General features: G+C 42.1%; 1 protein-coding gene across 1 annotated transcript in view; it reads left to right on the forward strand.

Annotated features, from left to right (window-relative positions):
• The window catches only part of LOC110529506 (serine protease HTRA1A), a 35,104-nt gene extending 12,945 nt beyond the window's left edge, over window positions 1–22,159 (forward strand). The window contains exons 4-9 of the mRNA XM_021611753.3: window positions 16,068–16,262; window positions 16,352–16,384; window positions 17,042–17,156; window positions 17,408–17,465; window positions 17,708–17,803; window positions 21,523–22,159. Of these exons, the coding sequence (XP_021467428.1) occupies window positions 16,068–16,262; window positions 16,352–16,384; window positions 17,042–17,156; window positions 17,408–17,465; window positions 17,708–17,803; window positions 21,523–21,691 (666 nt within the window). The 3' untranslated portion in view covers window positions 21,692–22,159. The remainder of the gene's footprint in view (window positions 1–16,067; window positions 16,263–16,351; window positions 16,385–17,041; window positions 17,157–17,407; window positions 17,466–17,707; window positions 17,804–21,522) is intronic.
• Window positions 22,160–24,498: the final 2,339 nt, after the last annotated feature.

Genomic DNA, 24,498 nt, shown 5'->3' on the forward strand with positions numbered 1-24,498 from the left:
CCTCACCAACTTCAAACATCTGCTATCTGAGCAGCTAACCGATCACTGCAGCTGTACATAGTCCATCTGTAAATAGCCCATCCAATCTACCTACCTCATCCCCATACTGTTTATATTTATTTACTTTTCTGCTCTTTTGCACACCAATATCTCTACCTGTACATGACCATCTGATCATTTGTCACTCCAGTGTTAATCTGCAAAATTGTAATTATTCGCCTACCTCCTCATGCCTTTTGCACACAATGTATATAGACTCTCTTTTTTTCTACTGTGTTATTGACCTGTTAATTGTTTAATCCATGTGTAACTCTGTGTTGTCTGTTCACACTGCTATGCTTTATCTTGGCCAGGTCGCAGTTGCAAATGAGAACTTGTTCTCAACTAGCCTACCTGGTTAAATAAAGGTGAAATAAAAACAAATGTAAAAAAAGGATTTGTTCACATTGGCTACCGCGAGCGTTATCACACAGTCATCCAGAATAGCTGGTGCTCTCATGCATGCTTCAGTGTTGCTTGCCTCGAAGTGAGCATAAAAGGCTTTAGCTTGTCTGGTAGGCTCACGTCACTGGGAAGCTCGCATCTGGGTTTCCCTTTGTAGGTCGTAATAGTTTTCAAGCCCTGCTGCATCCGACGAGCGTCAGAGCCGGTGTAGTAGGATTCAATCTTAATTCTGTATTGACGATTTGCTTGTTTGATGGTTTGTCTGAGGGCATAGCGGGATTTCTTATGATCGTTTGGATTAGTCTCCCGCTCCTTGAAAGCGGCAGCTCTACCCTTTAGCTCAGTGCGGATGTTGCCTGTAATCCATGGCTTCTGGTTGGGATATGTACGTATAGTCACTGTGGGGACGACGTCATGGATGCAATTATTGATGAAGCCGAGGACTGAGGTGGTGTATTCCTCAACAAAAAAAATGTATACAAAAAAAGTAATTATTTCACCTTTATTTAACCAGTTAGGCCAGTTGAGAATAAGTTCTCATTTACAACTGCAAACTGTCCAAGATAAAGCAGAGCAGTGCTACAAAAACAACAACACAGAGTTACACATGGGATAAACAAACGTACAGTCAATAACACAATAGAAAAATCTGAATACAGCCTGTGCAAATGAAGTAAGGAGGTAAGGCAATAAATAGGAAAATAGTGGCGAAGCAATTACAATTTAGGAATTTACACTGGAGTGATATATGTGCAGATGAGGATGTGCAAGTAGAAATACTGGTGTGCAAAAGAGCAGAAAAACAAAAACAAATATGGGGATGAGGTACAGTAGGTAGTTGGTTGGATGGGCTATTTACAGATGGACTGTGTACAGCTGCAGAAATCGGTAATCTGCTCTGACAGCTAACGCTTAAAGTTAGTGAGGGAGATATAAGTCTCCAACTTCAGTGATTTTTGCAATTCGTTCCAGTCATTGGCAGCAGAGAACTGGAAGGAAATGTACCTGCTGGAGCGCGTGCTACGGGTGGGTGTTGCTATGGTGACCAGTGAGTTGAGATAAGGCGGAGCTTTATAGATGACCTGGAGCCAGTGGGTTTTGCGACGAATATGTAGCGAGGACCAGTCAACGAGAGCAAACAGGTCGCAGTGGTGAGTAGTATATGGGGCTTTGGTGAAAAAATGGATGGCACTGTGATAGACTGCTTCCAATTTGCTGAGTAGAGTGTTGGAGGCTATTTTGTAAATGACATCGCCAAGTCAAGGATTGGTAAGATAGTCAGTTTTACGTGGGTATGTTTGGCAGCGTGAGTAATGAAGGCTTTGTTCCGAAATTTTACTTTGGATTGGAGATGCTTAATGTGAGTCTGGAAGGAGAGTTTACATTCTAGCCAGACACCGAGGTACAGTTGAAGTCGGAAGTTTACATACACTGAGGTTGGAGTCATTAAAACTCGTTATTCAACCATTCCACAAATTTCTTGTTAACAAACTATAGTTTTGGCAAGTCGGTTAGGACATCTACTTTGTGCATGACACAAGTCATATTTCCAACAATTGTTTACAGACAGATAATTTCACTTAAAATTCACTATATCACAATTCCAGTGGGTCAGAAGTTTACATACACTAAGTTGACTGTGCTGTTAAACAGCTAAAATTCCAGAAAATGATGTCATGGCTTTTGAAGCTTCTGATAGGCTAATTGACACCATTTGAGTCAATTGGAGGTGCACCTGTGGATGTGTTTCAAGGCCTACCTTCAAACTCAGTGCCTCTGCTTGACATCATGGAAAAATCCAAAGATATCAGCCAAGACCTCAGAAAAGAAAATGTAGACCTCCACAAGTCTGGTTCATCCTTGGGAGCAATTTCCAAATGCCTGAAGGTACCACGTTCATCTGTACAAACAATAGTATGCAAGTATAAACGCTATGGGACCATGCAGTCGTCATACTGCTCAGGAGGAGATGCTCCCAGAGATGAACATACTTTGTGGAAAATCAATCCCAGAACAACAGCAAAATACCTTGTGAAGATGCTGGAGGAAACAGGTACAAAACTATCTATATCCACAGTAAAACGAGTCCTTAATCAACATAACCTGAAAGGCTGCTCAGCAAGGAAGAAGAAACTGCTCCAAAACTGCCATAACAAAGCCAGACTATGGTTTGCAACTGCACATGGGGACAAAGATCATATATTTTGGAGAAATGTCCTCTGATCTGATGAAACAAAAATAGAACTGTTTGGGCACAATGACCATCGTTAAGTTTGGAGGAAAAAGGGGGAGGCTTGCAAGCCGAAGAACACCATCGCAACCGTGAAACACAGGGATGGCAGCATCATGTTGTGGGGGTGCTTTGCTGCAGGAGGGACTAGTGCACTTCACAAAATAGATGGCATCATGTGGAAGGCAAATTATGTGGATATACTGTAGCAACATCTCAAGACGTCAGTCAGGAAGTTAAAGCTTGGTCGCAAATGGGTCTTCCAAATGCACAATGACCCCAAACATACTTCCAAAGTTGTAGATCATTTGTGGGCAGAACTGAAAAAGTGTGTGCGAGCAAGGAGGCCTACAAACCTGACTCACCAGCTCTGTCAGGAGGAATGGGCCAAATTCACTCAACTTATTATGGGAAACTTGTGGAAGGCTACCCGAAACATTTGACCCAAGTTAAACAATTTAAAGGCAATGCTACCAAATGCTAATTGAGTGTATGTAAACTTCTGACCCACTGGGAATGTGATGAAAGAAATAAAATAAAATAAATCATTCTCTCTACTATTATTCTGACATTTCACATTCTTAGCATAAAGTGGTGGTCCTAACTGACTTAAGACAGTGACTTTTTACTAAGATTAAATGTCAGGAATTGTGAAAAACTGAGTTTAAATGTATTTGGCTAAGGTGTATGTAAACTTCAGAGTTCAACTGTATTTATAGTTGTCCACATATTCTAAGTCAGAACCATCCCAATCAGTGATGCTAGTTTTTTGGGCGGATGCGGGCAGCAATCAGTTGAAAAGCATGTATTTCGTTTATCTAGCATTTAAGAGCAGTTGGAGGCCACTGAAGGAGTGTTGTATGGCGTTGAAGCTTGTTTGGAGGTTTGTTAACATAGTGTCCAAAGAAGGGACAGATGTATACAGAATGGTGTCGTCTGCGTAGAGGTGGATCAAAGAATCACCCGCAGCAAGAGCAACATCATTGATATATACAGAGAAAAGAGTTGACCCGAGAAATGAACTCTGTGGCACCCCCAAAGAAACTACAAGAGGTCTGGATAACAGGCCCTCCGATTTGACACACTGAACTCTATCTGAGAAGTAGTTAGTGAACCAGGTGAGGCAGTCATTTGAGAAACCAAGGCTGTTGAGTCTGCTGATAAGAATACGGTGATTGACCGAGTTGAAAGCCTTGGCCAGGTCAATGAAGACGGCTGCACAGTACTGTCTTTAATCAATGGCGGTTATGATATCGTTTAGGACCTTGAGCGTGGCTGAGGTGCACCCGTGACCTGCTCGGAAACCAGATTTTATAGCGGAGATGGTACGATGGGATTCGAAATGGTCAGTGATCTGTTTGTTAACTTGACTTTTCGAAGACTTTAGAAAGGCAGCGCAGGGTGGATATGGGTCTGTAACAGTTTGGGTCTAGAGTGTCTCCCCCTTTGAAGAGGGGGATGACCGCGGCCGCTTTCCAATCTTTAGGAATCTTAGACGATACGAAAGGGAGGTTGACAGACTAGTAATAGGGATTGCAACAATGGTGGTGGATAATTTTAGGAAGAGAGGGTCCAGATTGTATAGCCCAGCTGATTTGTAGGGATCCAGATTTTTGCAGCTCTTTCAGAACATCAGCTGTCTGGATTTGTTTGAAAAAGCTAAGCTTTGCTTTCCTAACTGACTGTGTGTATTGGTTCCTGATTTCCCTGAAAAGTTGCATATTGCGGGGACTATTCAAAGCTAGTGTAGTACGCCACAGGGTGCACTACACTAGCTTCGAATAGTCCCCGCGATATGCAACTTTTCAGGGAAATCAGGAATATGCAACTACAATGCCATTGGATGAATCCCGGAACATATTCCAGTCTGTGCTAGCAAAAATCCTGTAGTGTAGCATCCGTGTCATCTGACCACTTCCGTATTAAGCGAGTCACTGGTACTTCCTGCTTTAGTTTTTGCTTTTAAGCAGGAATCAGGAGGATATAATTATGGTCAGATTTGCCAAATGGAGGGCGTGGAGAGCTTTGTATGCATCTCTCTGTGTGGAGTAAAGGTGGTCTAGGATTTTTTTCCCCCTGGGTGCACATGTGACATGCTGGTGAAAAAAATTGTAAAACTGATTTAAGTTTGCCTGCATTAAAGTCCCTGGGCCGCTAGGAGCGCCACTTCTGGGTGAGCATTTTCGTCTTTGCTTATGGCCTTATAGAGTTGGTTGAGAGCCCCGCTTTGTGGTGGTAAATAGATGACAGATGAGAACTCTCTTGGTAGATAGTGTGGTCGACAGCTTATCATAAGGTACTCTACCTCAGGCGAGCAACACCTCGAGACTTATTAAATATTAGACATCGCGCACCAGCTGTTATTGACAAAAAGACACACCTCCACCCCTCGTCTTACCAGCGGTAGCATCTCTGTTCTGCCGGTGAATAGAAAATCCTGACAGCCCTATATTGTCAATTCTTCGTTCAGCCACGTCTTGGTGAGACATAAGATGTTACAGTTTTGAATGTCCCGTTGGTAGGATAATCTTAATAGTAGGTCATCAATTTTATTTTCTAATGATTGCACATTAGCAAGGAGAATGGAAGGCAGTGGGAGTTTGCTCGCTCGCCTCTGGCTTCTGTGTCCCCTTTCTTTGCGTCTTTTCTTCACGCAAAAGGCTTGGATCTGGGCCTGTTCCAGTGAAAGCAGGATATCCTTCTCGTCGGACTCGTTAAAGGAATTGGTTTCTTCCAGTCTGCAGTGAATAATCACTGTTCTGATGTCCAGAAGTTATTTTCGGTCATAAGAGACGGTAGCAGCAACATTATGTACACAATACATTTTTTTTTTAAGTTACACAAAACGCCCCAAAAAATAAAAAAATTGCACAATTGGTTGGGAGAATGTAGAACGTAGTTCAGTGCCAATACCATATTAACAATGTGCTGGTATACTGGAGTGGTAGGGGTAGATATAGGGGTAAGGGGGCTAGCCATCAGGGTATATGATAAACAGTTGCAGCAGTGTATACTATGATTATATGTGAGTGTGTGTGAGTGAGTACAAAAATTAAAAATAAATGAAAGGATCAATGCAGATAGTCCCTGTTGCCAATGCAGATATCCCCAAGTCTTATGGCTTGGGGATAGAAGCTGTTCAGGAGCCTGTTGGTGTCAGACTCATTGCTCCGGTACAGTTTGTTAAGCGCCAGCTCGTTGTATTTCTTGTCCTGAGGTGGAATATATACAGGCAGTCATGCTAACAGCTGCAAAATCTCTCAGAAGGCAGAAGGGTCAGCATTTGACCATCAGGTGTTCCAAGACGGGTGAACAATGGGTCGAAACTTCAGCATACCATTTGCTGTTGATGAAGAGTTATAACCCTCTCCCTCTCAATTTCCCTGAATTCATTGTCATGTCCGCTCGGTGAATGGAGAATCCATTGAGTTGGATAGCCATGGGGGGCATCTTGTCTGAACGCCATGTTTCAGAAAAGCAGAGAATATTGCAGTTACGAGCTTCACATTGATAGCAAAATCGCAATCGGAGGTCCATCTTATTACCAAGCCATTGGACAATAGAATGGAGAGAAGAGGTGGCCGGTTTTCCCTTTGTCTTAACCTCGCCTGGACTCCCCCTCTCCTGCCTGTTTTGTTGCCGACATTTTCTCATGGGCAGCCCGGAATTGAAGAAAGAGCCATGGGCAGATGAGTCAAAGTTAAAGCCGGAATTGAGGTTAGTAGCTGCCAATCTTCACAATATTCCTTCAAATTGAAACTTTATGGAATATTATAAGTGGCATAAATAAGAGGGATTGAGGAGTGTGACTTTACACAGTAGCTCCCATGCTATTTAATCCCTGCCTATGAGCGTGAGTGGGAATGACATTGAGAGTTTCAACTCCCAGGAGGCAGATTGGATTTTAAGTACAGCCTTCCAGGCCAACAGCAGCCATCTTGGTGCAGTACTTTCCAATATTATACAACTGCAAATCTAGACACCACTAGCAAATGTGAGCAACAATTGAACAATAACAATGACTTAATATTATTTCCTTTTGAACATCAGCGGAGTCAGAATTACAAGATGAAGCAAGATGTTATTGGTAGAAAGTTGTTGTTCAGCTTGATAACACAGCTGGCATTCAACACATAGTTAATGTTGGCAATGGCATTCAGATAAAAATACTTCAGAGACAACAGTCATTAGGAAACGATTTTCTGAAATAAACTTGGAATACATTCTGCAAAGACTCATTACCAGCAGATGAAAACCCATGTCATGCTCCAATGAGCAAATCGTTTTGATAGCAAAAGTTCTGCTCATAAATGGCATGGAGGCAGGCCATGCAAGGTTTTTGCCGAGGCAGCGTACAGTAACATAGAGAGATTGTTGCTTTGTGGACTAGTGGGATACACATCCCACATGAATCATATTCGACAGCCATATGAAGGAATGTCTGGCACCCAGTCAAAGCCACAGGCTAGGAGTAACTGCACCGCAGAATGGCTCGCAGAGCATTCCCTCGCTTCAATACACAGCTGAAAAGACACTCACGACAAGGACAGGGCTGCACACAGCATCGGCCAAAACGCCAAGACAAGCACAAGGTTATGTTTTCTTTTATGCGGTCTACAGTGGTTCCCCAAACTGGCCCTGGAAGACCACTGTGCTATACACTCTGGTCTACATTCAATACACAAACTAGACAACTGGAAGGTGATATCAGACCCAAAGCAGTGATCCATGGACATCTGAAGAAAAGATTATGGATGGAAAATACAGCATCATTACTTCTCAAAAAACAGTTTCAAGACACTGAAAAGTCAAATTATTTGTGCCCTGTGGTAAGACTACCATCCAACTACTGGTTGACCATGACAGCCCAGTACCTGACTGTGGATTGACCATATACCCCGTGCCCCACTCTGGCTACATAGCTAAGACAGCTGTTGAAATCTTTGCCCCAGTTTTCTCTCCTGTGTGAGAAAGTGTCTACCCAGTCTGCCCAGTGGGCACAGTCCCAGTTCCATGACTAACCGCCACAGTGGGACAGGACAGAGGCTATGGGCTAGTGGGAGAGGGGAGGGGGTCTGACTCATGACACCCCAGCTAATGAGACAGTGGGTACGGGCAGGGGAGGGTGGATGTGAGGGAAAGAGTCGACTAGAGATGGAAAGTGTCAGTGAGAGAGTAATTAGAGGATGAGAGAGAGGGAGATAATTAGAGGCCAAAATAAAGGAAAGGTTGGAATTTCCTAATTTGTATGAAAAATACAGTAAGTTGTCACAGTTCTGGCCTCAGGGCTTCAGGTCTGTACTCTTTTAAGTATGTATTTATTTCCTTATTTTCCTCACTCTCCCTCCATCTGTCCCTCTCTTGCCTCAAGTGTGCATCATGAGTATGGGTGACTTCTGTCAAACTTTGTATTTCATATCAGCACAATGAGAGAGAATCAATCACATGTTTATGACTGTGAGCTTTGAAAGTTTACTCTGAATGTAGAATACCCTCTCTTCCCCCTCGGTGCTTCATGAGAAGCAGAGTTTATTGGAGGCTGGGTCGGTCCGTTCTTGTGTGGTGTACCCTCGTCTCTGGGGAAGACATTACACGTCTGCAGCTACATTAGTCTGTCTGCAGAAGTTGGGACTTCAGAGGATGGGAAGGAGAAAGGGGAAAAGTGCTACATTCATTTCTGACAGAGAGAGAATGTGATGGAGAGGCAGACAAAGACAGAGGGAATGTGGCCTGGAAAACGGATCCATATGTCTGCAAAGCTAAGTGATCTAATAGGCTAATGAGATGGCTGTGTGATGTGACGCTGGGAAGATAAAGCTAGAAGTCATCATTGGTGGGAAAGAGCAGCTTGTTAACCCTATCCACTCCCTCACTCACTTCCTCAACTGTCTGTGGTGCAAAGTAGCGTACTGTCGGTGTCCTCAGTTTAGAATATTTGAGATGATTTTGTTCATGGAAGTCATGTCAACAGACTAAGGACAGTTAAACACACCCAAACAAATAAAGACACCACATCCTCATCAATAAATACAGTGAGTATATGTGTCTCAGTACTCAAGCACAATGTTAGTCTGTATGCTACCCAGGTCATCCACCTCCTAAAGGGTGGTAGGATGACTAGCGCTGGCTAGACCGACCACGGCTCTTATTGGTCCCTGTTAAGGAGACATCCAGGACATGCTCTGTTTCTCAGTGGAAAGAGTGGCGTCCTTCAGAAAGAAGCAGAGGGAAAATTAATCACATCCTCGTCTCATCCTTCATTTCACTCGCTCTCCCACAATTGCTTTCATCCTTGTGGAAGCAGTGTGTCGGGACGAGGGCCAAGGGAAGCAGACTGGCCTTGCTCTTTTATTCGATGCTCCAGACAAGGCCTAGTTTGTAGATGGTTGTTTCCCAGGCCAGCGATGCAGTGGAAGAGAGACCCATACATCCCAAACGCATCTTATCAGATCTGCATGGCCCACAGATTAAAGGCGTGTGGTGTCTAGCTGCCCGTTGGTGAGATGCCATCCAGTCTTCCAGGGTGTCTGTAAATCATGCTGGGAACACAGAGGGAGCTTACGACCATGTGTTTGCTGTTGTGTTGGCTGTGGCATTTACAACAACATGTGCACCATATTGATCCCCAGAGCTGATGGTTCTGCAGGTATTATCATGTTGGATCAAGCCCCCTTGAACTTTGCGACCTTTTGCCTCATTTCAGGCTTCAAACATAAAGATATAAAACTGGATTTTTTTGTGAAGAATCAACAAGTGGGACACAATCATGAAGTGGAACAACATTTATTGGATATTTCAAACTTTTTTAACAAATCAAAAACTGAAAAATTGGGCTTGCAAAATTATTCAGCCCCCTTAAGTTAATACTTTGTAGCGCCACCTTTTGCTGCGATTACAGCTGTAAGTCGCTTGGAGTATGTCTCTATCAGTTTTGCACATCGAGAGACTGACATTTTTTTTCCCATTCCTCCTTGTAAAACAGCTCGATCTCAGTGAGGTTGGATGGAGAGCATTTGTGAACAGCAGTTTTCAGTTCTTTCCACAGATTCTCGATTGGATTCAGGTCTGGACTTTGACTTGGCCATTCTAACACCTGGATATGTTTATTTTTGAACCATTCCATTGTAGATTTTGCTTTATGTTTTGGATCATTGTCTTGTTGGAAGACAAATCTCCATCCCAGTCTCAGGTCTTTTGCAGACTCCGTCAGGTTATCTTCCAGAATGGTCCTGTATTTGGCTCCATCCATCTTCCCATCAATTTTAACCATCTTCCCTGTCCCTGCTGAAGAAAAGCAGGCCCAAACCATGATGCTGCCACCACCATGTTTGACAGTGGGGATGGTGTGTTCAGCTGTGTTGCTTTTACGCCAAACATAACGTTTTGCATTGTTGCCAAAAAGTTCAATTTTGGTTTCATCTGACCAGAGCACCTTCTTCCACATGTTTGGTGTGTCTCCCAGGTGGTCTTGTGGCAAACTTTAAACGACACTTTTTATGGATATCTTTAAGAAATGGCTTTCTTCTTGCCACTCTTCCATAAAGGCCAGATTTGTGCAATATACGACTGATTGTTGTCCTATGGACAGAGTCTCCCACCTCAGCTGTAGATCTCTGCAGTTCATCCAGAGTGATCATGGGCCTCTTGGCTGCATCTCTGATCAGTCTTCTCCTTGTATGAGCTGAAAGTTTAGAGGGACGGCCAGGTCTTGGTAGATTTGCAGTGGTCTGATACTCCTTCCATTTCAATATTATCGCTTGCACAGTGCTCTTTGGGATGTTTAAAGCTTGGGAAATATTTTTGTATCCAAATCCGGCTTTAAACTTCTTCACAACAGTATCTCGGACCTGCCTGGTGTGTTCCTTGTTCTTCATGATGCTCTCTGCGCTTTTAACGGACCTCTGAGACTATCACAGTGCAGGTGCATTTATACGGAGACTTGATTACACACAGGTGGATTGTATTTATCCTCATTAGTCATTTAGGTCAACATTGGATCATTCAGAGATCCTCACTGAACTTCTGGAGAGAGTTTGCTGCACTGAAAGTAAAGGGGCTGAATAATTTTGCACGCCCAATTTTTCAGTTTTTGATTTGTTAAAAAAGTTTGAAATATCGAATAAATGTCGTTCCACTTCATGATTGTGTCCCACTTGTTGTTGATTCTTCACAAAAAAATACAGTTTTATATCTTTATGTTTGAAGCCTGAAATGTGGCAAAAGGTCTCAAAGTTCAAGGGGGCCGAATACTTTCGCAAGGCACTGTAAATGTTTTGTTACCGCAAATCAAGTCTGACATTTTTAAGCGGAAATGAGTAACTTTAGAAGCATTTTTTTAAACCTTGAATACACTACAATTTGCGTATTGCCTTGAAGTCCCCTATAAGAAAAGCACAGTAGTGATCACAGCAAAGACTCTAGAAGTGGTTACAGGTTTAATCACCAAACAGAGGGTGTGTGTGTTTCACTGGCATGCCTCTGTGCTGTTTACAGTTGTTTTTTGTTTGGGTTGATGTAAAAGTAACCCTTTTTCTCAGGTTTGCACGCCTTCGAAATTATTAGCGACAGTCCATCAAAGCGTGAGGCTTGACAAAAAACAAGTTTGCACCTGGGATCAAGTCATAAAAGTTAATGTAATGGGTTTTTGAGTGATTCCAAACAGCCAAAGCTGTAATTTGAAACAAAGACTTGTCTATGGCAACAACGGAGGTATCATCCTCTTTGGTCCTTCCACCATCTCACATGGCAGACACTCTAGAAGTACAGTACAAGTTTGGTTGAGATGATAGGATAAAGCCTATTGTGCCATTCTCAGTTATCTTCTGTATGAGCCAGTGGAGACCTTGGGAAATGGGTATTTTTTATTAATAGAAAGGTTGAAATTTCAACTGAAAGTTTGAAGTTAAGATCTAGAACAGGCAGTAGTGCATTTAACTGAAAGCATCTCACATGATGTTAGGGACGGCCAATGCAGGAGAGGGTTGACTGCTCCTCTTGTTGTCCCTCTCACCACCTCTCCTTAATGAGGTCATTGTCATGGGTTGACAGGGTTCGATACTGTGACCAAAGCAGTCGCTTTTGCAACCTTTTGACTGGGCAGTGCGACACACATTTTTAGTGGGTCGCAAGAGTGCCAGTGAAACAAATTTATCTGGTCATGTACATTTTTGGTTCACGGGTTGCTTTTTTTATCTTCATGATTTATTCAAACTGTAATGTGCAATTGACAAAACATAAACCAACTTTCTAAAGAGGCAACAATGGCACGGGAATGCCCCTGTCTGTGTGTGTCAGGGCTTGACATGAATGGGAGGATTTGGAAACCCTCCAGACCAGTCAATCATCATTGTTGTGGCCAGCTTGGGCCAGTGAAAAGATTAGGCCATTTTAATCATTTTTAATCTTGGCTATGTAAATGATTAAGAAGAAGGATTCCTCGAAGTTGTTTTTTTTTGTGTCGAGAACATGCTGTCTATTTAGTCAGGCAATTCCCACATTATTCTGACATACACTGAGTGTACAAAACATTAAGGACACTTTCCTAATATTGAGTTGCACCCCACTCCTTGCCCTCAGAAAAGCCTCAATTCATGGGAGGATGGACTCTACAAGGTGTCGAAAGCGTTCCACACGGATGTTGGCCCATGTTTACTCCAGTGCTTCTCACAGATGCGCCTGCCCATTTGTCTTGCCCATTCACCCTCTGAATGGCACACACACACAATCCATGTCTCAAGGCAAAAAAATCCTTCTTTAACCTGTTTCCTCCCCTTCATCTATACTGATTTAAGTGGATTTAACAAGTGACATCAATAAGGGATCATAGCTTTCACTTGGATTCACCTGGTCAGTCTATGTCATGGAAATAGCAGGTGTCCTTAATGTTTTGTACACTCAGTGTATTTTAGAAGGAAAAAATTACGTAAATGTCAATGCTTAATTAACGCCATTGGGTAGGCTTATTAAAAAATGCATTATTCTTAAAGTGGAAATGCATACTTACTTTACATACATTTTTAGTTTTTTTTTTCTATAGGCTTTTTTTGTATGAAAGATCAAATGACCTGCTATTGAAATTATGCACACATTATTCAGTTTCCTGTCAAGTCTTGACCTGGGCCAGTATTTTTGTTCCTTTGAGCCAGTAGCTTTCAGTTGCAGGGCACTGGCCCTGTGTACTACTGGCAAATTTAACTGAATGTCGAGCCTTGCTATGTGCAGTGCGTGTCGCCATGTAGACTATATGTCTACCACTGTTTGTAGCCATTAGTAATGCTAATGATAGCCTTATTGTCTTTGGGTAGATGGAAAGGCAATTAAAAGTGAACTACAAAGTAGCCTATGCCTAGCTGGCAGAATCATGATTATTTGCATCAATCCAGTGGCCATTTGTTTTGAAAACCATCACAAGTATGCTACAAAAACACTGCTAGCCAAATACAACTGTCTGGCTGGTGTGCACCTGAATGAAAGTGGTACTACACAAAAAATTCTACATTTCTCAGATTTTATCCAGACCTCAAAAAAAGGTTCCCTATTTTGGTTTAAGCATTGTTGTTGACATATAACATCCAATTTGGTTGTTTTTCTATTAAAACGGGTGCTTTTGAGAGCAAAAAAATGTGGGAAATGACAGTCCAGCTCTCTATTTTATTGCCGTTGTATCGTTTTGGTATCAAGTATACTTCATATTCTACCCTCTGGAAGGTTGCATAGAAAATAACACATGGCACTTTGAAATTTGCAATAAATACATTTTGCACTTTATTTTAACAGTCTCTTGTTTTAACAGTCTCTTTTCTTTGCGGTTAGAGTTCATCTACCCAACTCAAAGAACACAAGCTAATTTGAAAGATGGCTAGCCATTGTTAGCCTGGTTTTGTATGGAATGCAAGAACATTATGGGACACAGGCCAGGTCAATTCTCATTGTTTGTAATTTAAAAAAAATTGTGCTACCAAATCATGTGCTGGTGCCACCAACTGAAAAAGTTTGGTGCAACAGTGCCACCAGTGGAAAAAGTAAGTATAGAACCCTGGATGAGTGTTAATGCATTAAGGCCAGCCCATGGTCCAAAATAACCTGGTGAGTCACTTATGGTCAAGAGAAAGTCAGAACCACCAAAATGACATATACAGTATTCGACTCGGTATCCACAAGGACAAAAAGTAGCTGAGTACAAGTGGTTAGTAGGTGATAGCTAGACTAACAGTCCTCACACATGAATAGTCATGCCATTTGATGTTTGTTTTATTCCTATTCACACCTAGACACTCCCACCCTCAAGGGCTCATATCAGCTAGCCTTGGCATCCACAGTGTATAAGTTAATGTGTGTACGCATGACTGTACCGCCCACAAATCAGTGGCCGCATTGTGTGTAAGCAGATGGATATGTGCAGGTGTGTGTCAAGTTGTGTTTTTCATTATTCACTGGGCTGAGACATTTGAATAAGCGACAGGACGATTTTATAATGACCACGCTGTTATTACCAGTATCACCACAGCAAGCGGTTGGTAGACCGTCTCAGTGTTAGGGATTCAGATTGGGCTGACTTCTCTCACTTCCTCCCTCCATCTGCTTATCCCTTTAACTTGGAGGGGTCAAGGTACGGGGTGGTGTGTGTGTGTGAGGGTGTGTGTGTGAGGGTGGGGAGTCCAGACTGGATAGCAGATCACAGACTGCTATTCCGGTGTCAAGTCTGGATGAAAGAAATTAGAGGGAGGGGTGATGGGGTTATGCACTTTCATCTTCTAACTGTCATCTTCTATTAATACCTAGGCTACACCTCAGGGGTCAAGTTCGCACTCAGTTCCCGCAACCCAAAAGCTAAAATGGCGTCTTATAGTGTTAGATGGATTTAATACTGTATAAAGACCTATTCAGCTATTGTTGGCAACGGTCAGCAGTCAAAAGTGGCCCTTATGTTGTGTCGTCACTCCGCAGAGTTGACAATCACCATGTAATAACCAAGTGTGTACACCATATTGGAAAGGAAAATGTAGTGTTATCATATTTTATGATGGCACTGCACTATGAATATCCCTGGGTAGTTGATTACAGGACTTGTTTCTGTGTTTGCATACAGAGACTTTTGTCTGTGTGTATCTTTGGCTTGTTGGCCAGTCAGTCTCAGTTACCTTAGCTTCCACACTGTGACTCTATTTATAACCCAGGGTAAACAAAATGGATACAGGGGAACAACCGGGAAAGGTCTCTCAAGATGGTGCTGTTGTCGGGAGTTTGTTGGGTGGTGTGTTGGGAACCACACACTCAACGTGATGTGGCGACGCGTAGGCTATGACCACACACTCATTGGCTATGACTGGACAGAAGGGAGATGATTTCATGCAGACAGGGAAACTGTGGATGGATAAATATACCCTCTGTCTGTCTAGGCACTGTTTCTGTCTCATGGTTTCCTTACCATGGAGTCTCAGTTGTTGAAGAGTTTAACGTGAATGGATTTGTACTGTTTTATGAGGTACTAGCCAGTGGCCACTAATAAAAGAGATGCACTGTGATAGGAGAAAAATGAGGATGGATTAAAAAAAACATTGTAGTTACTCCACAATACTAACCAAATTGACAGAATGAAAATAAGGACGCCTGTACAGAATAACAATATTCAAAAGCATGCATCCCATCCTGTTTACAACAAGGCACGAAAGTAATACTGTATAAGATTTGGCAAAGCAACTAACTTTTTGTCATTTTTTTTGCCCCAAAGTGTTATGTTTGATCCTCCTAGGTTTTGTATTGAAGTCAATGTACCAAGAGGAGGACGGAAGCTAGCTGTCCTCCGGCTATAACATGGTGCTACCCTATAGAGTGCTTGTCACGTATACTACCTCTCCAGCCTCTAGGTCATAAGGCTGCTGATTATCCCGTACACCTGTCACCATCGTCAAGCGCACCGGCACCTCATGACACTCACCTGAACTCCATCACCTCCTTGATTATCTTCCCTATGTCTGTCACTCCCCTTGGTTCTTTCCTCAGGTGTTATTGACTCTATTTCATGTCGGTGCATTGTTTGTGTTTCATGTTTACTGGTTTATTTATTTATTAAAACACTCACTCCCTGTACTTGCTTCCTGACTCTCAGTGCACTCATTACAGTGCTATTGAGGCTACTATAGACTATTTGGTGAAATTAATATATTCAGTATAGTTTTATCTAAAAAGGATAACTTTTTCAATGTTTTACTATTTAAATTTGCATGAAATTCACTGAGGATGGTCCTCCCATTCCTCCTCTGAGGAGCCTCCAATGGTATGTATGTGGGGAAGGATAGCTTTACGGCCCACAGTTTCTAGTGCTGCTGCTTATCAATGTTACTGAGAGATGTGTACCTATGAAATATCTCCCCCTAACCTGTCCCCTCTGCAGATCAAGCTTCCTGTGCTGATGTTGGGGCGTTCGTCAGACCTGAGGCCTGGGGAGTTTGTGGTGGCCATCGGAAGCCCCTTCTCCCTCCAGAACACAGTTACCACAGGGATAGTCAGCACAACCCAACGAGGGGGCAAGGAGCTGGGCTTACGCAACTCTGAAATGGAATACATTCAGACAGACGCTATTATCAACGTGAGTCTGTGAACACATGCACGCACATACACACACATCACAAAGGATTGTGAACTGAGAACTGAAGTAATCTTCTTTTCTGTTTACAGTATGGTAATTCAGGAGGCCCTCTGGTGAATCTGGTGAGAATACTGTTTGTTTATTGACAGCTAAAAAGTTTTTGTACATGTCTAATAGACAGCAGATAATGTGTCTGAATGATGGCACATAATATTTTGAGACTGTATGCAACTGTGTGATTGTGTGTTACTGTCACGACTTCCGCCGAAGTCGGTCGCCCTCCTTGTTCGGGCGGCGTTCGGCGGTCGACGTCACCGGTCTTCTAGCCATCGCCGATCCACCTTTCATTTTCCATTTGTTTTGTCTTGTCTTCCCACACACCTGGTTTCAATTCCATCATTACACGTTGTGTATTTAACCCTCTGTTCCCCCCATGTCCTTGTCCGGTATTGTTTATTGTAGTGCTTGTACACGTTATGCTGGTGTGTACCAGGTTTTGTCCGGTATTGTTTATTGTAGTGCTTGTACACGTTATGCTGGTGTGTAACGGGTTTTGTTTACCCATTGATTTATTGTTTTGTTTACGTTGGTTTTGTTTATTAAACTGCGCCGTTGTAAATCAGTTTTTGCTCTCCTGCGCCTGACTTCTCTGCCGCCAGTACGCACCCCCCTACAGTTATGATGTTATTAATGTGTCACTTTGTTTGATCATGAGTGATTCTGGTCAGTCTGGTTCAGACACGACATGAATGACTTTATTATTGACTGTGTTATTGAAGGATGGTGAGGTGATCGGGATCAACACTCTGAAAGTGACGGCTGGTATCTCATTCGCCATCCCCTCCGACAAGATCCAAGAGTTCCTGACTGAATCCTACGACAGACTGTCCCGAGGTAGGACGTTAAATCCCTATGGTCATCCTGTGTGTAACATCTAAATATGTCCCCTTAGTGTAAGGTCCTGTCTACACTCTTATCCACATGTTTTGAGGATAACCATAAACACTTACAGACGTTTGGATTCAAGCCCCTTTATAACTAATCTTAACCCATGGCCTAGGTTCAGAATCACTCAGATATCTTCCAAGTCAAAAGGTAAACCCCATTGCAAACCTGGTGGTTTTCTTCTTATTGTGTGTCCGTAGGAAGAGCTGTGACAAAGAAGAGATACATTGGTGTGAGGATGATGACACTCACCCCAGCGTAAGTAGATCCTTAGTCACTGGTTATACTTGCAATGAAACGGATAAAGATGGCACTTTTCCTCTCTCGGACCGTCAACTCCCGATAAGTGCAAAGAAAGATTTGAGACTGTGAATGTGTACACTAAACTGGGAAATGCAGTTATTCAAAGCTGTCAAAAAGAATGTATTTGAACTGGACCTGGTGAACTGCATTTCAGTTTGATACGGAAAACGGAGCACCTCTTCCCCTTCACTCTGTAGGTTAACCAAGGAGCTGAAGGTTCGACACAAAGACTTCCCTGATGTCACCTCTGGAGCGTACGTCATGGAGGTGATATCTAAAACGCCGGCCGCGGCGTAAGTACGAACTAACAGGGATAGTAGAAACTCACTCCGTCTCACCAACAGTGGGGGTTTATTATGAGTGTGAGGACAAGTTGTCTGACTTTTTCTGTGCTAAGGGATATTTGATTTGGCTCCTTCCGCTGAGTGTACACATGTTTCAAATTTATATAGACCCTCAACGCCCAACTCTCCCCACACAAACTCACTCACATTCACACTCTCTCTCCAGTTTTCACGTGCACACACACACACACACACACACACACACACAACCCCCCTTACTAAAACATTGCTGAGACTCACTTTAAAATTCTTGTTCACCCACTCAAGAATCCCCTCCCGACCACAGTTCTACCAGAGAGGGGTTGGGGGTTGGGGGACACTGAGGTCAGCCATCCCCTTCCTCCCTCAAGCAGCAAGGGTTATGCTGTGGTTTTCCTGGGACCACTCACCCAACCCTAGTACATTCTCTGTGTTTCATTGGAGGTATAAGTGTTAGTCGTGTTTTCCTGAGAAGTATGAGGAGAATGTGGAAGTGTGGCTGTATTATAAGTGGTGGTGGCGGCCACTGTTCACATGTGTGATTAGAGAGTAGTTGTGTGCAAATTGGAGGCCTTGATATCACTTCTGGTAACCGCTCCAGTCTTTGTGCAATTTCGTTTTACTAGATTTCTATTCTGGGTGTGTTTGGTCTATGGGAGTGTGTTGCACAAAGCAGTCTCCACCTGACTTGCTGTAATTATTGTGGTCTTGATGAAGGATACGTGAAAGGTGTCAATTTGTGTTCATTGTAGCACTATAAAGTAAGGCATCATAGAATGTGTGAAAGGCAACAAGGCCAATGGAATCCATTCTTAGCTGATTGTCGGTGCAATAAAGAATAAAATGACTATCTTATAGCTAGGACTGAGCGGTATATTGCATTTTACTATATATAGGGTGTCCACCAACTCTGCTCTGAGTGGTTGAATATGTGCTTTGGTGATGACATTTTCCTTCATTATGTTATGAAATACATTTTACCAAGACAAATATGTTTGGATTCGTTCAGTGGGGTCTTCCTCTAACATACATTACGATTATATCCAAAAAGTCGGATTTCATAACCTAATACATCCCATAATAAGCACCTAGCTGTGTTGACAGAGCGACACAGCTTTCTTGCCGAAGCATTTGAGGATTTTACATTTTGTGGTCGCCATCTTCCAAGTTGTTTCCGCAGGTGGCACATAGCAAAATTAGCATGACCCAAGATGAATTAAATGTAAAAGGCTTTGAAAATAAAAAGATTGCGGGACGCTCAGTGCCCCATTTACATTTCACAGAGATGTGCTGGTTTTGTGAGAAGTCTTTGAAAACGAACAGGAACTTCAAATGAATATGAACAGTGTATACTAAAATATGAGAATACTACATCATGTCTCAAATTCGACATCTACTGTATCTTACCCATATTGTTTTAATGGTGATTTCAAGACAACTGAGAACTCGGAAAAGAACGAGGTCAAATCATGACATCAGTGGCCTTCAGGTCAGAAAGTCAGAGCTCTAGAACAATGCAGATTTTCCAAGTTGGATGACAGTTCAAACTATTTTTCCCCTTCAGAGCTAGTTTGTCCAGTTGTTCCCCATTATCTTGAAAGCACTGCAGTCGGAAGTCAGAGATTTCCGAGTTCTCAGTTCTCCCCAGTTGTTTTGAACGTGGCATATGTCCTCCGGTTTTGAGAAGAAATATGACGAGTTCAATGGTAAACCGTTCAATACAACTGGGAACTCAGAAATAAACAAGCTCCGACTGGGAAAAATAGTTATGAACGGTCATCCAGTTCGGATTTCCAAGTTGGAAACTCTGGCTCAGACTTTCCGATCTGAAGATCACTGACATCATGATTTCAGCTAGTTCCCAGTTGTCTTGAAAGCACCATATATTCTCGCACAGCATCCAGCCTAGCTGACGCGATGCTAGTTTCCTGATAATTGTTTTATTTACTACTTTTTTTCTCTGGCCCCCATTTAGTCACCTTAATTTTGACAATCCTACAAGGGTAAAAACACCAATAAAGGTTGAACTGATTATGATAGAGACATGAGGTTTGGACCATTGGTTTTCTTAAAGGATTATCCACAATTAACATATTATTTTCCAATTGGTCAAAAGATGCGACAGCCTACTATATACCGGTATTGATGCATGGACCAGTTTGGGTTTTTACTTAACCTTCTATAACGGTATTTCAATGTTTGGTTTGTGCCCCCTGTCACTCAAGGAGAGAGCAGTTGCTCAACCATGGAGTCACGAGTACTTTCTTGCTGTTCACTCTGCAGTCTGCATGGTCAGATAGATGCAACAATATGTTGGTGGCATGCTGCTTTCTACAAGCATTCTATAATTACACTATTATTTTATGTTTGTCTTTTCTTAGCAAGTTGTGGCTGAAATAAAGCTTGTTAGCCGCCAATGCCAATTGCTAGTTTGCTGGCTAGCTAGGTTGCTAAATGTACAGTACTAAGAGCAGTGTTGTAGTGAATGGTATACGCATTATACCCATACGCTCACTTCTTAATTACCACGGTGCGTATCAACGTAGTGTATTAGAGGTACGTATACGCCATATGAATTAATACGTCTGATGGAATATTTCAGAATGTTCAGCTTAAAATGTTGATAAACTATTATTTCTACACATTTTCACTGCAGCAAGGTTCACAGTGGTAGGCCAATCTGCAAATGTTCCAAAATACAAATAGCAGGAAAACAGTGTTCTAAAATGCACACCGCACATGCAAGTGGTTTCATGGACAGAGATGTAAATATGAAATCCATTAGAACTATCATGGGTTGCTAATATGACTAGGATAATGCCATTGGCTGCTAGACAATGAAAGAAAGATGAAAGAAAACCAATAGAACAGGAGAACGCATATAAGTCATATAAAATAATTGCCTCCATGTTGCTATGGTGCGATTTTTGTCTATAGGCTAACGTTACTATGAAGGTAAAACTTCCAGCTTTCAAACAATGAAGGAACCGGAAAAATATAGCAGTGCTAATGATAGACCTAACCGTCTTCTGGTAGATGGAAAGGCTTTCCCCAAAACCGTATTAAATGTTAACTAGCTACAAAGTAGCCTATCCTTACCGGACAGAATGATACCATGATTATTTGCATCAATCAAGTAGCCATTTGTTTGGCCTACTCCATGTCATGTGCAACAGAAACACAGCTAACCAAATAACAGTGCTAGGTGCCTGCACACTTGAATTAAACGGTAACTACACTCAAAAATCAAAAACATGTTTAATGTTTTTATCCAACTTTAAAAGTGGTCTCCTGATGTGGTTTAAACATTGTACATTTAGTTGTTTTTATATTTTAAAAATGTGGTGCACGTTGAGGAAATGATGACAAAAGTGCAAGAAATGGATTTAAACTGCTGAAAATATTTTTGGGGTTTGAAGTTGGATTGAACTGTATGAAACAATTAGAATGGAGAAAACCCAATTGAAATCACATATCATTTATGTGTTGCCACTCTTGGGTCTTGGGTAATGAACTACTCATAAATAATATTTAGAACTTTTATTATTAAAAAACATAAATTACTGTAAAAAATGTGAAAAATATTCTGATTTGATATTTTGTCCATATTGCCCAGCATTATACCTAACCGTTCCATCCAGCATTTTTCTTTCTGTAGTTCTCATTATGATGTGTCCTTCTCTTCTTAGTGGCGGTCTGAAAGAGCATGATGTGATCATCTCCATCAACGGCCAGCAGATCACCTCTGCAACCGACGTCAGCACCATCATCAAGAAGGACACCACGCTGCAGGTGGTGGTTCGCCGTGGTAACGAGGACACCATCATCACCATCACTCCCATGGAGATCGACCCCTGACCCCCCCAGCCCCACCAATGAGTTGGTGCTCATTACCATCACCAATAGACCTTATATGGACGTGTGCTTTTAATCACACCCTATGGAGTATCTGTGGCCTTTAGGGTTTTGTGGCGCCATGCGTCCAGCCAGGTTAAGACCGCCTTGGAAAGGAACGCTTGTATAGAGCATCTCAGCAGAGTTGTAATTCCTCATCCATGTGTATTACACTTTTATTATTATACGCTTCTACTACTGTTTACTGTTAAACACAAGCCAGTTGACCTGTTGTGATCTGCTTGTTTTGTTGTTTTATACTGACTGATTGTTCAGATGGAGGCCCACCATGGCAATCTAAAACAATGTGGAGAGCAGCTCTGGGCGAGTTGTGCAATTATTGTTTTCTAAATTCCTTACCTAAGTACTGTAGTTTTATGGTTTGTTTGTCGATGACATTTACGAAGAAGAGAATAAAGACTTGTAACTGCGTTTTATGATCGTAATTTTAATGTTGGAAATGTAAGGATCAACATGCAGTGCTCACGTCTCTCATTGACAATCTTTTTCAAGCACTCTCGCTCTCTTTTTCTCTGTATCTCTCTCATTTACACACACACACACACACTGTGATGGACTGCATCCTGACTGAGATTAGGTTTACAATATTTTATTTGAGTGAGTATGAGCTTTGCCATGACAAACACACTCACGAGGAAGACAAAGTTGATGTGGGGCTGTTTTTTAATTTAGTTGTACTGCCTCCATAAGGGTTTGATACTGGCCTGGTGTGGCAGTTGGGCCAGGGGCCCTGGCTGTAGGCTGACCTCACAGGGAGGAGAATGGTCAACCAATGTGATCCAGATGAGGTCCTACGGATGATGAGACACTCACATGAAGACACTCTACCCAAGTCCTTTACCAATACATCACGATGCAGTCGTACTATTAAAAGTCCCTGCCATCACTTCATAGGCATAGCCTACAGGCATAACATAATCATGTAAGAGGACTGGTACACATTCTAGACATCATGGCAAGCAGGTTATGGGCAGGACATGATCACAGTAAACTGGCCACTGTATGCACTTGTGTGTGTGTTATCATAAATACTATAATATTTTGGGTATAGGGAACAACATGTTATATTATCCCAAAAAGTGATGGTTTTCAGTTGATGTAGGCCTAGATTATACCTGATTTCAGTGGATGAATAGCATAAAAAGGATGTATCCTTGGGCATAAATGACAGAGACCACTTGAGCCAACCTAGTGCAGCACAGATGTTGTGGCTCAGGATTGTAATCTTCCCAATGCAGTATTCACATGTTACACAGAGTAAAATGTATAGGAGAGCGGATCTACCATGATACGTTAGATGTGTATCAAGAAACAGTGTGGTAGCGCATTTCAATAAGAGTAAAAAGGAAATGCAAGTTAAGCAACTGCTGCCATCTAATGGTTTTATGAAGCATTACATCCTTATACACAATGAAAATACTTAATGGAGGATTCAACTTGACTTTTTCTGTCTCCATCACACAGATGTTTGAAAGTGTTCCATTGATAGCCTTCACATCACTCTGCAAAAACATTGTTCCAGTGAGGTTGCTAACTGACCCAGAGACAGTGAAAACATCAAGCACATGTGACTCCATAAGTCTATTGGTGTATTCAGCTGTGAAAGGCAGGGCGTGCCTATGTATGAAGCCAGGGTTTGTGTCCAAACATTCAGTCATAAGGGCCATGACGGCATTAGCTCATGCCTCTTGTGTATTAGCCCTGCTGTGTCAATATGTGTTAAATGGCTTAGATTACATGTGTAATCAAACTCAGAGATGGATCTACATAGAAACATTTGGCTAGACCTTGTAGTGTAAAATATTGTATTTTAAATGTATCTACCTAGACTAAGCATTGTCCATGTCTAACCCAGAAATAATTTTAGTTTGATCATATAGTCCTCAGACTTGTTAGCCTGATGTAGTATCTATAGGTCAGAGGAACTTATGCAAATACTTTTCTTTGGAGGCCAAAATCACTTTCTTTTAACCATCGCCATGTGATGTCATTCACATAGCTGAGCTAAACTGACTTCTAGGGGTTATGATACCTGTGTTTTAGATTAGTCCCCTGGTAATCTCTACCAGTCGCAATGAGTCATGTTCTACACACAGGTGGCTGGTGTCACCTTAATTGGGGAGGTAGTAACACCTGGAATGGAATTTTGGAATGGTATCGAACACATTAAACACGTGGATACCATTCCGTTTACTCCATTCCAGAAATTATTAAGAGCCATCCTCCCCTCAGCAGCCTCCTGTGGTTCTAGATGAGCTTTCCTCTTCTGTTTCTGTGATTGTACATCAATCATTACATTCTCCTTGCTCAGACGTAGGCCTACAGGCCATACAATTGTTCCATGTACTTCAAGTCTGAGTAATAGCCAGTGATTTCAGCATTGACCACTTGCCCCAAAGCTGTTCATGAAGAAGTGTTCATTTAAATACATATTGATCCCAGTTCAGTGCAAAAGCTTATTTGTATTTTAAAATGCTTTTATACATGCTACAACTTTGTTGCGAATTTGTACCTAACACACAACTATTGGGTAGGTTGTAGGCTAATAGTGGAATAGTGGAGGCACTATTGCTTGTCAACCAGCTCACCAAGCTCATCAAGCTTGACCAAGCTGGTCAACCAGGTAAACTGGATTTTCCAGAAAGGGCACATTTTTATTTTATCGTCAAGGAAGGACGTTATGATTTACAAACACTGATCTCAAATATCAGATTTTATGGTGTTACAGTAGTTATGTGCTCATTCCACAC

The sequence above is a fragment of the Oncorhynchus mykiss genome, chromosome 1 (assembly GCF_057628025.1).
Source record: "Oncorhynchus mykiss isolate SJ-2025 chromosome 1, ASM5762802v1, whole genome shotgun sequence".
In the NCBI taxonomy this organism is placed as follows: Eukaryota; Metazoa; Chordata; class Actinopteri; order Salmoniformes; family Salmonidae; genus Oncorhynchus; species Oncorhynchus mykiss.